Source organism: Mus caroli, chromosome 6 (assembly GCF_900094665.2).
Source record: "Mus caroli chromosome 6, CAROLI_EIJ_v1.1, whole genome shotgun sequence".
NCBI lineage: Eukaryota > Metazoa > Chordata > Mammalia > Rodentia > Muridae > Mus > Mus caroli.
In genome coordinates, this window is record NC_034575.1 from 53,302,306 (window position 1) to 53,318,538 (window position 16,233).

General features: G+C 41.2%; 1 protein-coding gene across 1 annotated transcript; it reads left to right on the forward strand.

The window, feature by feature from the left end:
• The first annotated feature begins 1,567 nt into the window (after positions 1 to 1,567).
• Tigd2 (tigger transposable element derived 2) lies at positions 1,568 to 4,721 on the forward strand. Its single transcript, XM_021165144.2, has 2 exons — positions 1,568 to 1,876; positions 2,034 to 4,721. Exon 2 carries the CDS (start codon positions 2,838 to 2,840, stop codon positions 4,413 to 4,415), a length of 1,578 nt encoding a protein of 525 aa, XP_021020803.1. The 5' UTR covers positions 1,568 to 1,876; positions 2,034 to 2,837; the 3' UTR covers positions 4,416 to 4,721.
• The last annotated feature ends 11,512 nt before the right edge of the window (positions 4,722 to 16,233 follow it).

A 16,233-nucleotide genomic window follows, 5' to 3' on the forward strand; every position in this document is an offset into this window, starting at 1 on the left:
ATGCCTATGTAATCATTATTATTTAATAAATTCTTACCCTGTGGAAAGACAATACATGCCTAAGCTTTTGACATAGCATACCCATGACAGTTGTGTGTGCACATGTGTGTGTGTGTGATACAGTTGTAACATTCCAGTTTGGCACTACCACTGTCATCTTGAAGAAAGCAGCTGAGGTTCAGACTATGGAATTCATTCATAGAGAGAAGGAGATGCTCACCAGGCTCATAAGGCACCCACAAAATAGGGCTCTAGTAATATTCCCTCATGGAGGGTGTGGGTAGCTCATGTGGTCACAGGTCTTGTAGGGGTCTAGAGGCTTGACAGCCTTTATGAGATCGGCATCTAGCTTTTTTTTTTCTTCATGAGGTTACAGAAGGGGTAAACAATTGACTGGGGGTAGATTCTACAAATACTCATCAAACACAATATGGAGAAGGAAATTAGCTTCCAAAAGTGGGATGGGCAAGCAAGGCAGGATTTTTTTTTTTTTCTTTTTTCTTCTTTAATACCATAGGCCACAGTGACCCCAGGAGGCTGGAAGAGGAGAGGAAAGCCAGGCAAACTTCCGTTTGGCTAAGAACAGTGTGATTTCTATGAGGCTGGCAATCTGAAAGCTAGTTCTCCTCTGTTAAGAAATGAACAGGTGTGAGTGTTTTTGAGCACTCCTTAAGAATGAGAAGGGAGAAGAGAAGTTTTTAAAAGCAATATAAATGAAATTGTTCTTTACTAGGAATGGTCATTTGGAACTGCCTAGATTGCTTCCTTGTAAGCTTGAAGCGGGTGAGAGTTATGGGAAGTCTACTTTCAGGCAAAACTAGGGCTTGTCCAAAGTCATCGATAGGACAGACAGCACAGATAGATCAAAGATCAAAGGATTTCCATCCAGCAGGCCAGATAGTGGAAGGGTGGGACTCTGAGAACAGCAGCACAGATAAGGCTTGGTAGACAAAAGAGGGCCTGTAATCAGCATTCTTTCTCTGCAGAGTGAATGCTTGGTTTGATTTCCCTCTCTCCTGGTGCTAGAATTCTAGAGAAACAAACAAACAAACAAACAAACAACCTCTTCTGAAACAGAAGTTAGAACATTCCAGATTAGGTTGTTGTTTGTGGAAGAAGGATTTAAAAACAACAACATCTAAAAGACTATTATGCAAGAGAGGGGCTCTGCGCTGGGACTGGATACAGGTGGAAGTCTTGAAATTCCTCTTTGACAGCAGGAAATGGTCCTTATATTCCTGCACCAGCATTAAGGTCCTCAGTGCCGTCCGTCACGCTGGCTCGCCTCTGGTACCCGGCTCTGTGTTGACGCAGCCGCAGAAGAGGGTAAAGAGGCTCTGTGCACTCCCTGGGTCTTACCAGAACGAAAACCTTGCGATTGCTATTCCCTCCTCATCTGCAAAGTTCGGCCACCTAGAATCACCCTGCGTCGCCCTCTGCTGGCCTCAGTCGTGAGCCACATGCTGGGTGTCGGAGGCGGAGCATTGGCCAAGCTCCGCCCCTCCCCCAGAAGCCGCGCCCCCGTCAGCGGGCTCGCCCGCGCATCCCGCCCCCTCGCCGACAACACGTTCCTGCGGGGGCGCGCGCGCGCGCACCTAATCCCCTGCCTTCCGGCTCGGCCGCGCAGCTCCCTTGCGCGCTCGCTCTGCGGTGGCTGGCGGGGTCGACTTCGCTGGGGACTTCCTCTGCTGGCTCTGCGTTCTGGCCGGTCAGGCGGAGCGATGCCCGCACCCTGCTTCCCGGCGTCCCGCGCGCCTGGTGACCAGTCGCCCGCTGTAGGGCTGCGGCCGTGACCCTCTGCCTCCGACTTTCACCCAGCGTCCGGCTCGGAGCTTGCTGGCCGGCGGTCTCGGAGAGGCCCTGGTAGTGTCAGGAGGTAGGCTCTCAGCTCCCGGGTGGTGCCTGCGAGCGTTATTTGTCTATTACCTGTCAGGTTGATAGGTGGCAATGTCCTAGACACAGTTGCAGGGGTAGGTATGAGTTATACGGTTGACTGATACTGAAAGGAAAACGTGTTTGGTATTTTCCTATAGGTTTCAAAGGCTCGAGTACCTCTACCACCCCAGCAGCTACTTCTGTGGTCATGGAGATCTTCTTGCACCAGGATTACTGTATGGTCTTCACCCAGCCTACCACCCCCTAATTGCAGCCTTGGGTCCTGATTTCCACCAATGAAGTTTTTTATCCTTTCTTGAATCATGTGACATCACTTGTCCGCTGTTTCCCTTTCAGTTGCCATTAGCAATACGTTCTTTTTGGTTTAAAGTACTGAGTTGTTTGCCTGTCCACTTACACTCTAAGAGGAGAGACAGCTCATCTCTGCTCGCTGTGACTTTCATAGGTACTCATCAGGGGTCCTTGAAGAGAGTGTTCACTCACTTGGCTGTCTGACACAGACAACAACAGTCAGGCTGTGGGGCTTCCTGCTCTGTGTTTCTGTCTGTTAAGTGTGCAAGCCCTAGTAAAACTTTTCTTGAACATAGCATAAGAAAAAAAGAAAAAGAAAAAAAGACCCATGGTAATGGCAAAAATTGATCATCATGAGAATGTTTTAGAAACCTCGGTAGGACAATATTGATTCAACTTAGAGCTTTCAGTAAGGCTGCAATTTAATGAAAAGAGCAAGGAGGAAGAAGAGAAACAAGGGTTAACTGGAGCTATTCGTTGTCACAGGAACAGGTTAAGTTCTAAAATGCAAAGGGAAAAACTCAGACTTTCGTTGAAAATTGTTATACCATCCAAGACTTAGGGAACAGCTGAGGACTCTTAAGCCTCCATTTTCTGGTCTCTTTGTGTTCAAATCTAAGTTGTTAATTGTCTAAAATAATTAGACTAAAATGTTGGGGAAACGTAAACGTGTGGTCCTGACAATTAAAGACAAACTTGACATTATTAAGAAGCTTGAAGAAGGCAACTCCTTCAAAAAACTTTCTGTCCTGTATGGAATTGGTGAATCCACAGTTCGTGACATTAAAAAAAACAAAGAGAGAATTATAAACTATGCCAACAGTTCAGACCCTACTAGTGGGGTGTCCAAGCGTAAATCCATGAAGTCGTCAACGTATGAGGAGCTTGACAGAGTGATGATAGAATGGTTTAATCAACAGAAAACAGATGGCATTCCAGTGTCTGGAACGATCTGTGCAAAGCAGGCTAGGTTCTTCTTTGATGCATTGGGCATGGAAGGTGATTTTAATGCCTCTTCTGGCTGGCTTACTAGGTTTAAGCAGCGCCACGGTATTCCAAAGGCTGCCGGGAAAGGCACAAAATTAAAAGGGGATGAAACTGCTGCCAGTGAATTTTGTGGTAACTTTCAGGAATTTGTGGAAAGAGAAAATCTCCTACCAGAACAGATTTATGGTGCTGACCAAACTGGATTGTTCTGGAAATGTCTACCAACGAGGACCTTGGCTTTTGACACGGACCAGAGTACTTGCGAGTATAGGACAAGCAGAGAAAGAATCATTATTATGTGTTGTGCAAATGCCACAGGTTCACACAAGCTTAATCTCTGTGTTGTGGGGAAAGCAAAAAGACCCCGTGCATTCAAAGGAACTGACCTTTCAAACCTCCCTGTCACTTACTTCAGTCAAAAAAGTGCATGGATCGAGCAGTCTGTTCTCAAACAGTGGTTTGAGAAGTGCTTTGTGCCGCAGGTGCAGAAGCATCTGAAATCCAAAGGGCTTCGAGAAAAAGCAGTACTACTTTTGGATTTTCCTGCAGCACATCCAGCTGAAGAACTGCTGAGCTCAGATGATGGCAGAATAATTGTGAAATATTTGCCACCAAATGTCACAAGTCTAATTCAACCTATGAGCCAGGGAGTTCTAACCACAGTCAAAAGATATTACCGAGCAGGACTTATCCAGAAGTACATGGATGAAGGAAATGACCCAAAAACATTTTGGAAGAATTTGACAGTGTTGGATGCAATTTATGAGGCATCAAGAGCCTGGAACCAGATAAGATCAAACACCATAACCAGAGCGTGGAAAAAACTTTTCCCTGGCAATGAGGAAAATCCAAGTGTGAGCATTGATGAAGGAGCCATTTTAGCAGCTAATTTAGCAACGGTTTTGCAGAATACTGAAGACTGTGAACATGTTAACATTGAAAATATTGAGCAGTGGTTTGACTCTCGGAGTAGTGGCTCAAACTGTCAGGTGTTAGCTGACATTGTAGGTGCTGCAGACCGGGTGAAGGTCACTGAGCAAAAACCTTCTAGGAAAACTAGGAAAGCAGAACTGAACCCAGAGAAGCATATTAGTCATAAAGCTGCACTTGAATGGACTGAAAATTTGCTGGATTATCTAGAACAACAGGATGACATGCTACTCTCTGATAAGCTGGTATTGCGGAGGCTTCGGACCATTATAAGAAGAAAACAGAGAATACAAAATAAAAGTCATCTATAATATTCCCTTCTGTTGCTATGTATTTTCATCCTTGTGACTTCTATCTGCAGTGGAATTTATCTAAAGCCAAATAAATGTTACAGATGATTAGGATTAGATGTTGTTTTGGATTACTTAAATTACAGCTCTTTAATGTTGGCTCTGATTGAGCAATGACATGGAATTCATTTGTCTGTGTCTAAACTGTATTATACTAATTGGATCATAGTATACTGGAGGCTGAGATATGTTGTGTACTGAATTTCAACATGTCTAGTGATGGGCAATGCACACTGTAGGCTCTTAATAAATCTTGCTCAAATTGAACTTTGATGACTTTTTCTGAATATCAGTTTGTAAAGTAAAAAATATTGGAGATGAGTTCACATTTCCATGGGTGAGACTCTTAAGAGAGTTCAGCGAAGATTGTACTTGAAGGATTTTGCTGTGACTCTGTTGAACTAGATAACAGTAGTGTAAACCCTTGGAGACAACATTGCTTTCTGGCAAAATTTGGGCAGCAAGCTATTGAGATTGACCACTGGTGATTACAGTGAAGGAAAAGGTGAGTTTAAAACGTCCCAGAACGGCATGGGGTGTCAGCCTTATTCTACCTGACAGAAGTTCTTTAATTGTGTAGAAGGTAAACCAGCCTTTTTTCACAAATTTTAATTTCCTAAAGAATTAGTGTTTAGAAAAATTAAAAGGTAAGCGTTATTACCTGTCATCTTTATTCTTTAAAAGGGTCAGCATTGTTAAAAACCTCATAGGTATTTATGGAACACTAAAGTACACCATTGTTTTCATGGGGTGTATTTTTTGTGAAGTGCTGAGAATATAAGCATACATACAGACTGTGGAACCAGTACATGAAGAGTGATCTGACATTCGGTTGAACATAAGGGAAATACGGTACAAAGGCCTCAAGTTGGTTTATGACCTGACCACAGCCGTGTTATCCTCACATCTTTAAAAGAGGAAAACAACCCATTTCTCAGAGATTAAAAGGATTAAATGCGTTCATACATGACTTTTAATACTTGGGTCCTAGAAAAAAGTGATACTTGAGTGTTAGCTATAGTTCCTGCACTGCAGACATTATGTTTCAGAAATAAGCTGAACAGATCCAGTGTGGAGCCCAGAGTGATATTTCTGCATTAGGAAACTCCTTCCATAGGAAGTAACATGAACAAAGCATGCATAGTTTCAGGAGAATATGACAATTACTTCCATATAAACTAGGGGGTTAATGCTACTTACTCAGGATCTATTGGTTAAGTATGGAGTGATCTCTATAGACAGGTAAGTTGCAATAGGAAATGGAAATGGAAATGTTCCTGGTTGTTAGCATATTGTAAATGAAATGCATGTTATGCTTGTTTCTAGAAGAAAAGCTCTGTGAATGTTGGCATATCCACTGAAGCAGTACAGTGCCTTTTAAAGTACATAAGCTAGCAGGAAGCAACACATATAGGAAATTTTATCCAGCTATATTGGCAGGATTGGTTTGACAAATCAAAGAAATATCACAGGAGACTGGTTCTAACAGGTTCTGCCATTTACAATAAGATTCCTTATGATCTGAGAGGAATTTGCAGCTCCCATATAACAATTTTTTTCTGAGACTCCTGTTTAATATTCTGCCTTTTAAAGTGAGGTTTTAGATTCTAGAATACCTATCCTAGAAGAATTCTGGAATCCACTCTCTGACAATTCTTATATCATTATTAACACACTTTCCTCAAACTATACAGTTTTACCTACCTGATTATCTTAAGGAAATGGACTTCTATATAGATAAGTCCTGAAGTTGGAGCCATCCACCAAGTACTAGAAAACAGGTTTAGCACTGTTCAAGAGAGCTGTATCATCTAGTTACCTTAATATTTTTATAGGGCTGGCCTTTTCCCAGATACACATTTTATATCTTGAACAATAATATCTGCTAAATCATAGGTCCTTTAAAACTAGTTGTCCTTTTTTAAAAAATACAAATAAAAACATTTAGAAAACCTTTTCCACTAAAATCATTTTACATATCTGAATACACTGCAAGTAAGAATAAAGTTGTTGCAGGTCAGCAGATTTGAAGTACAAATAGCTAGCTTCCCTGATTTCTCTATATGTGACCATAGCAGCTTTCTGTGTCTATATCTTAGTTTCTTCAAGCATAAAAGGGTGGAAGGTTAAATAGATGCATGCTAGATGTTCATAAACACCACCCATTAAGCAACCCAATGACTGCTGAGAAATCTGTTTCTAGGCTCTTCCTAAAAAATGAGTCATTATCCTCTCTCATGGTGAGTGTTTTTGTCTCTGAGGGAATCTGAGGACCCTGGTTGAGGCTCCCATCGTAGACACGTCTCTGGAAATACTGCCTACTGTGCATAGTATGAAGATGTTGTGTTCTGCACACCAATTTAAAAAACAAACAAACTTGGAGGCAGAAGCTGCCCTTGTTACAGTCCAAGAAAACTGGGCCAATGAAGATTTTTTTTTTCCCAAGTGGTAGTAGGTAGATGTTAGCCAACATACTATTAGCAGAAATATAGTCAGCTGTGGAAATGCCAAAGGGGGAGCAAAGGAGCAGGTATAGACTAAGACAGTAAGCAGCACTTGCAGCAACAGCACTGACCTGGGGAACTGATGAGTTTGGACACCACTGGATCTGATTAGTTCAGCATTTGCTGAGTTTACACCTGCCACCTGTATCCCAGAGTGACTGTTGCAGACCCTTGTCACTCCTAAATATCCCACATTACAGAAAAGACTAGTGAAGAAAGGTAATTTGCTCAAGACCACAGAGTTACCAGAGGTCAGGAATGGAAGAGGAGTTGGGTGATGTGGCCTACTCAGCCATACTGAGTGCATGGCTACCTCCATGTTTGCCTGTGAGGGTTGAACTGATTGAATCATCTCAACGTCCAGCATGACACCTGGCTTCCTTTAGGATCCTCTTCCTAAAAGTGTATTCTCTGAGGAACAAGGCATGTACCCAGCCATAAGTCTGGGTATTATGTAAATAAACATTTACTTTGTGATCATTAATGCCCTTTCTGTGAAATACACTAGCCACTTTCAAAGGAAACTCAAGTGTAGCTGGCTGAGATTCGACTAAACATTCCCATTTAAGATGAGACAGTTTTCAGCCCTTGGAAAAAAACTGTAGTTCTCCATATCTGAAGGACACCTAGGCTTCATGAGTCTGTAAGTTATGCAGCCAAGGCCATTAAACTCAGCTTTTCATTCTGGACCTAGTCATGTAGCTATACCTGGCATCCCAGCACTTATGAAGCAGAAGCAGGAGAATCTCACTTTCAAGGCCAGCTTAGGCATCATAGTAAGACCTTGTTTCACAAAACAAAGGGTAGATATGTAACTGACTGGCAGAATTACTTGCCAAATATACATAAAGCCCAAGGTAGTGGTATTCCTACCACAAAACAAAATCAGAAATAGCAATAAAAAGAAACACTTTTTATCTGATAACAGTGTATGTAATTGAAGGGAAAGCTGTCTTCACTATTATACAACCCAGGCAGTGCAATGTCATTATAGATCCACTAGGCTTACAAAATCCTTGCAACTGCCAGGTCCACGCCTCTCATGGTGCATTGTTTCTGTTTCCATCAGATAAAGAGGAGTGGCTCTGGGATAGAGGGTGTTTCTAGCCACTTTTCCCAGGGGGAATCTGCTCAAGGTGTGTTGGGAATACTAGAGTCTGTCCACAGGTGGCTTTCAAGAATATGCTAAAATAGTATAATTTGGAAAGCTAGAAATGAAAGTTGTTTTCTGTATAATAAAGTGTAGTGTTTTCCTCTTTAATAGTCAATGTACAGATTTGTATGCACATCTTTGTTTAAACTCTTTTTTGCAGTTTTCATTGTGATTTTCCTAGTACTCTAGACATATACCTCCAAGGATTTTTATTTTCACACTAATTCTGTAATGAAATTATCAGCCATCAGCACTGTAACTAATTAAATTACTGGGAGATACAATAAGGTCCTTTTTTTTTTTTTTTTTTTAAGTTACAGGAGGAAATGTGGAATTCAATCCTGTTAACCTGTGAAGTTCACCTCCAGCCAACATGTGTGATTCTCAAGGGAGTCATAATTGTTAACAAAACATGTGACATCCAGATTTTTTTAAGACCACCACAAATGTTAGTTTCCTTGTCCTACATTTCAGAATTTTTGATCTTTTGAGACTTGTTTATTCACAAAACACAATTACCCTTAGCTCCTCCAGCCCCCCAAATAGACATGTTTTTAAAATGTATTGAAGTAATTAATATAAAAAGTCAAATAAGTCTTTAAAGATAGGAATTTTCTTCATAAATGCCTAAAGTTATATACATAGAATTAATGTTTAATTTTATGACCTTGATTATTTTCCTGCCACTAGGGAATGAAGCTAGGGCTTCATGCATGGGAGACAAGTGTTCTACCCTTCCAGTCCCAAAATTATTTTGTAATTTCCTTTTTTGGCTTTAAAAATAAACATCAAACTTGACTTCAGTAGAAGTTTCAATATCTATGTGACATAAATCAAACAAATATACCTAAAGTTACTTAAAGTTGTGTTACCATACTATGGGCTATTTTAATTAATAACTAGGATAAATGGATTTATATTTTCTTTTTCCAGCCATTGACATGTCTAATATGTGGAGACTTTGCATCTTTCCAGTGTAGTAATGAGAAATTTTACCAATAGTATATACAGTACTTGAATTACTGTTCTGTGAAAAATAAAGAATAGTTTTTTCCTATAAAATTATTCACTACTAAATATCAGAGTTAGTAGCTAAATTGGCACACTAATTTACAAAACATTTTTACTATGGGGAAAACTAATATATTTCCTCATATTTGAGACACATTTTAATATTTGTGTAATTGGATACTTCTTGTAAACTTAACAGTACATTTATCTTTCTTAATGATATGTGATAATTTAAGTTCTCTGAAATATAATTTAAAAACTGTATAAAGCTAGACATGATGAAGGAATCCTTTAATCCCAGCACTTGAGAGTCAGAGTCAGGTGATTGAGGTAGGTGATTGAGTTAGGTCAGGTCTATCTAGCAGGTTCCAGGCCAGCCAGATCTACATGGTAACCTTGACGCTAAAAATGATTAAATAATTAATCAGTAAATTAAAAGCTGCATGTCTTGTAATTTAAAACTAAAGTCAGATGCAAATATTTCCAACTAGTAAATTATATTGACAAAATGTATCATATACAAATATGCAACAGATAAATCTTTTTACAAAAGAATCTGTTTTCAGCTGTCATATTTCATAATGCTATTAATTCCATACATCCACATGTTTTACTAATGTAGGAGGAAAGGGAGGTTAAATCTTGCTAAATTATTAAAAATTTTGACTTTAAAAGCATGTCATTTCATTTTCTTTAAAATAAAGAGCTAATGTCTTACAGACATTGTGTGTGTGTGTGTGTGTGTGTGCATGCGCGCACACGTGTGAATTAAACCTGGTAAGAAGTCTCTATATTGTTGGTGAAGAGCTTGTTTCCCCTGTTTATGTGTTTATGTGTATACTACCCATATCGTATGCCACAATAGGGCTTTATTGTGTTCTGTTTTAGTCCAGTAACCCTTTGTTAGAATAGGAAGCTCATCCAGGCTTCTTCCAGCTGCCTTTGTCATCCTATCTCTTGAATTCCTCTATACCCTTGTTTGAGATGACCTTGACCTTTTGGAGGACTAGTGGTCAAGTATTTATAGAATGTCCCTGTTTATGCTATAAACTCTGAAGAGAGACTGGTTCTCTCCAACACTACTCTAAACACCAAGGAGCACTGGAGGTGCTGTGCTTAGTGGCTCCTCTATAAAATAGATGCATGTGACAAAGAGAGAGTGCAGTGGAGGTCTGAAAAGCTCATTTCACATGTAGACTTCTAGCTTGCCCTTAAAACCTTCATGAAATTTAAAGGCAAATGGATGGAGCTAGAAAATATCATCCTGAGTGAGGTAACCTAGTCACAAAAGAACACACATGGTATGTACTCACTGATAAGTGGATATTAGCCAAAAAGCTTGGAATACCCATGGTACAACTCACAGACCATATGAAGCCCAAGAAGAAGGAAGAGCAGAGTGTGGATACTTCAGTCCTACTTAGAAGGGAGAACAAAAGAAGCACAGGAGGTAGAGAGAGGGAGGGATTTTGGAAGGAAAGAGGAGAGGGAGGGAAAAAGGCAAGATCAGATGTGGGATGAGACAGAGGTGGTGGGAGAAGTACAGTGGGTCAGAAATTTGAAAGGAAGTGTGTAGCAGTGGGGGATTGGGAATGGGGATGGGGGTGGAGTTAGCCACTAGAATTTCCCAGATGCCAGGGATGCAAGAAGTTCCCAGGACCCAATGGGGATGACATTAGCCCAAATACTTAACAAAGGGAAGATAGAATTCGTAGAGACCATATCCAGTTGTAGGCATGGCCCCTAGTTGAGGGATGGGGCCACCCACCAACCTCAAAAATATTAACTCAGAATTGCTCCTGTCTAAAGGAAATGAAGGGACAAAGAGTGGAGCAGGGACAAAGATTAGAGCAGAGACTGAAGGAAAAGCCATCCAGAGACAACCTGAGGATCCATCTCATCTGCAGACCCCAAACGTAGATTCTCTTGTTGATGGCAAAAAGCGCTTGCTGACAGGAGCCAGGTATGGCTGTTCCCTGAGAGGTTCTGCCAGAGCCTGACCAATACAGCTGCAGATGCTTGCAAGTCAGCCATAGGGCTGAGAACTGAGCATAGGGACCCTAATGGAGGAGTTAGGGGAAGGACTGAAGGAGCTGAAGGGGTTTGCAACCCCTTAGGAAGAACAGCAATATTAACCAAGACCCTCCTGAGAGCTCCCAGGGACTAAACTACCAACCAAAGAGTACACAAAGAGGGAACCATGGCTCCAGCTGCATAAATAGCAGAGGATAGCCTTATCTGGTATCAATGGAAGGGGAGCCCCTTGGACCTGTGGAGGCTGTAGGGGAATGCTAGTGAGGTGAGGCAGGAATGGGTAGGGGAGCACCCTCATAGAAGCAGGAGGTGGGGGATAGGATGGGAGTTGGCAAAGAGGAAACTGGGATGAGGCTAACATTTGAAATGTAAATAAATAAAGTAACAAATAAAAAACTTAGCTGCGTTTTCAGTAGGGAGACTGGGGGAGGGTACAGTTTGAGTATAGGCAATTTAAGTGATGTTTTAGTAACTAATATAACTGAAATATGATATAATTTAAAGTGTAATCAGAAGTTGGAATTGGGGAATGATGTTTTTTAAAATTTGATTTTTTTTGTTGTTTGTTTTGCCCTCTGCTTCCCAAAGCATGTTCTTTCCAACACCAATTCTCCAATTCTCTGATATTAACTAGCTGTCTCAAAATTCTAATACTATCCACAATTAGCATCTGACTTCCCAAGTTTAAGAGCTCAGTCTCACAAGGTTGTCCTAACTTTAAGTACCAGTTGTAAGCCTCAGTTCCTCAGGTTAGAATCCCCTTATCTCACCCAAGGCTTGATAGTTTGCTACAATCACTCAGAAATCAGTAACATGAGTATTAACGTTCACAATTTATTATAAAGAGCATAAACAGCCAACCGTAGAAATGTGCATATAGGGTAAGGACTAGAAGATTACTAACTGCAAAACTTGTCTCTGTGGAGTTGACTTACATCACCTCCTTGAACATGAACTGGTCCAACCAAAGCTCCTAAACCTCATTGTTTCTGGATTTATAGGTCTTTCTGTTGTGTAGATATGATCAATGCAATCATTGGCATTAGCCACAGACTCAGTCTCCAGCCCCTCTCCTCTTTCAGGAGGTTTGGAGCAGGACTAAAGTGCTGACCTTCTAATCTCTATGTAGTCTTTCTCCCAGCCATCCTCTATCTTGAAGCCATCTAGGAGCCACCAAGCATGGCCTCAAAATAACAAAAGATGTCCTCATCACCTTTTATCTTTCAAAAACTTCTACGACTTCATTATTTCTCTGCCAAAACCAGCAGCAAGAACAAGACTACAGGCAATAGTTCTTACACTAAAAGGTCAAATTGTAGGAAGGTTATCAAACAGAGGTTTGTGTATCATTTAAAACCCCAAATAATGGAAATTTGAATGATTAGAAAAGGTATACACTATTTTATGGTAAGACAGATGAGGAAAAGCAAAGGTGTGGGCAAAGAAGCCAGGTAAGGTAAGGAGGTTATCTTGAAGAGAAAGAGGATGTGAGATAAGACTGAGCTTGATAGCTCATCCAGAAGAAGGTAGGGATGGCCGTGCCATCCATGGATCAGAGTATTGAATTAATTGGTGATAATTATGGCAACTATCCACAGATGTCTTCTCAGCCCTGGGATACTTATAACATATCCATCTGCCAGTTGTTACATGATTGACAGTGCTTGACAGTCACATGAGGCCATTTGAAATTTGGGTGAAATTGTCCTGTGCTTTCCACTTTGAATTTACACCTGGACCTGAAAAAGAGACAGTTGTTCCAGACATGCTGCCAGTTTTGAGTGTTCTTGTGTCCTGCCTTTTTTCTTTACAGGTTGCATAACGTTTTCTTTCAAGCCTCAGTGATGCAATACGATCCCTACTCCTTGATGGGCAGAGAGGTAATTTTCTTCTTTTTTTCACAGATGATTTCAACTGTTCAAAAGCAATTATTTCTACTCCTGCTAACAGGAAAACTTTTTGTTTTTAATTGATCAGCATCTTCCCATTTTAGATTTATTGTCTTACAAGGATTTATTTAAATTCACATGCAGAAAATCAGTTTGAAGCCAAACATCTTATAATCTTGGTTCTTAAGGCTTTTTCCAGCCGCTTTGCCCCAAGGGAAGAGTTATATGATTTTTAGCCCCAGATAAGAGACCTCTGGTTCATGTTCTTTCTCCAACAGCTACTTTGGTTTAGGAAAGCTCTTTTCATTGACATCTTAGGCATTAGCTGTGTCAGTTACCTTAAAGTGTGAAGCTGATAGATTTCTGTAGTCTTAGTGAGAAAGATTTACAAGGCAGGGAGGGAGTCATGGAGTAGTAACAATGCAGCTTCATTATTACTTATCTCCCTCCTTGTATGTTTCTAACGAGATCACCTGCTTATTTTTACCCCTTTTGTCAAAAAGAGTGAGTCCTCTGCTCCCCTGAACACTTTTCTGGATCTTCAAAACCCCCAGTAGCCACAAAACCATGCATGCGAGGCAAGAATTCGACCACTGAGTGTCTGTCTCAACCCAGTCACTAACTCTTAATTCTCGATAAAGCAAGGTTTATATTCTGCTCACCTTTGTAGTTTAGACAAGTCTGTCTCTTTTTGTTTATTCTTTCTTCCTCCTCCTCTTTGTATTTCTCCTCCTCCTTCTAATTATTTTTTCATAGTAAAGACAGTAATAAAATAATTCTAGAGATAGCCATTAGAAAACAAACAAAGAAACAAACAAAAAACCTTTCTTGCTTTAGTTAGATGCTCAGTGGGTGAAGGCCCCTCCACCAAGCCTGAATACTTGAGTTCAAACTCCATGACTCACTGGTAGGAGAGAACCTACTTCTGCAAGTTGTCCTTCAACCTCCATACATGCTAGTGGTGTTTACACACACACACACACACACACACACACACACACACACACACACACACACACACACACATACACACACACACACACATTAAATGTAAAAGGAAATGCTTTCTTGTCTTATGAATGCAATAACCTCAGGTTGGAGTTGCTGGATCTCCTGGTTCAGGATGGTAATGATACCTGGTTTTCTTTTCAGGGTTCAAACTCAAAATCAAAACTATATACATGTTAGGAAAGCACATTACCACTCTACACCTTAGGCCGCATTCTTGTGTCTCCAGAAGTCTAAATAATATGAGTAAAAGTCTTTCAGAAAAAAGTCTTCTGTGTCCTTTTCCTTCATATTAAAATATCTTTTTAAACAGAGCAAGGCAACAGCTTTTTAAGATCACTAACTGAAAACTGTTTCCTTTAACTCTAGTGCTGCTGATGCTGGGTTAAACAGTAGTCACTTAGAGCAGTTCTTCATAACTGGAAGTGGATGTGAAAGGAGGAAGTGGACATGGAAAAAGTCAGATCCTCTCTAAGATCTACCCCCCCGACTACTAGATGTACAAGTCAGAAAAGTGGACTCCCAAGTATGAGTCTTGACCTCAGAGTATTTGCTCACACCTGTAGTTCTTCCCAGCAACCCCTTTCAACCTTTCCTTCTAGCCTGCCAATGTCACTCCCTGCCCATGTCACTCCTCTACCAGAAACTCCAAAGCTACCACACTTAGGTAGGACTCAAGGAATCTGTAGCTACCACACATGACTAGGACCCAGATTGGGCAAGGAATAGAACACCTCCCCAAAAAGATGAGAAGCCACTGGGGACCATGGTGGTGTCCATGGCCCTACAGCAGCAGAGGTCTGCTGCCACCAAAGTTCTGGTGGACATCCCTGGAATGTTGATATCTGAGGCTGTGCAGAACTGACCCTACCCATTATCTGAGCATTGTGAGAAAAGTGGCCCTGGCAGCAGGAGAGCAGAAGAGATGACCTTACCCCTAGGTAGCTGCAGTATTCTGGAGAGCAGCCCTGCACATTGTCGAAGTTGTAGGTGAACTGGCCTCGGCCCTGGCCCTGAGGATACAAGCATGGGACAGCTGATGCTACAATTTGTTTTCCATGCAATGGTATAGATAAGGGAGAGATACCCTCCTTCCTCCTCACCCTTCACCACCTGCAGCAGGGAGGAGGCTTGGTCCTGGGATCATGAGAGCAGGAGACCTGGTCCTGACCCTCAGCAGGTGCAGCACTCTGGAGAGTGAGCCCTGTGCCTCCCTAGACAGCACAGTAGAGCTGACCCTGATGGTGGGGATGTGGAAGAGCTGGACTTGAGGGTGTGAGATGGGACTTACCTATAATGTGGTGTTATTGGCAAGGGAGAGATGCCCCTTGCCCCTTGCTACCTATGGCAGGTAGGAGAGCTGGCCTCAAGGTTATCAGAACAGTAGAGTTGTGCTGAAGCACTAAGGAGAGCAGGCCCTGCACCTTATCTGGGCAACATAAGCAGACTAGAAGACAGAAACACTGGCATCATCGCACTAGATGCAGAAAAGTTCTTTGGCAAAAATCCAACATCTCTTCTTGAGAATTGCCCTAAAGACTAAGAGTATAAGGGGCATACTGCAAGATAATAATGACAATTTACAGCAAGCCCCCACAGGCAATATCATCTTAGGTGGAGAGAAACTCAAAATTTCCATTGAATCAAGAAGAGGACAAGGACATCCATTCTCTCTATTCAATACAACACTTGAAATCTTAGCTAAAGCAATAAGACAACCGAAGGAAATCAAGGGAATACAAATAGGACAGGAAGACTTCAAACTATTTTTATTTGTAGACAATATAATTTTATTTATTTTTATTTATTTATTTTTTTTTTTTGGTGGGTCTGCTCTGCAGTAACTTTATTCTTACTTTCAGGTTGAGCCTTCCAGAGCTCTGAGCTGTGAGAACTACCCCTTAGCTACACCCAGAACTTAGTAACCAGGGTTCAAGGTGACAGAAAGTCCTCCAACTTTTCTTACGTTCCTTCTAACAAACTCTGATGGGTCCTTCTAGTTGAGAAATCTGGTAGGTTGCTACTGCTGATTTCTCTAGCGTGTTACTTTCATTTTTAAAAGTAAGCACGGAATGTCAAGCAAGCTGTTTTTTTTTTTGATTTTTAATATTTTTATTACATATTTTCCTCAATTACATTTCCAATGCTATCCCAAAAGTCCCCCATAGCGCCCCCCACTT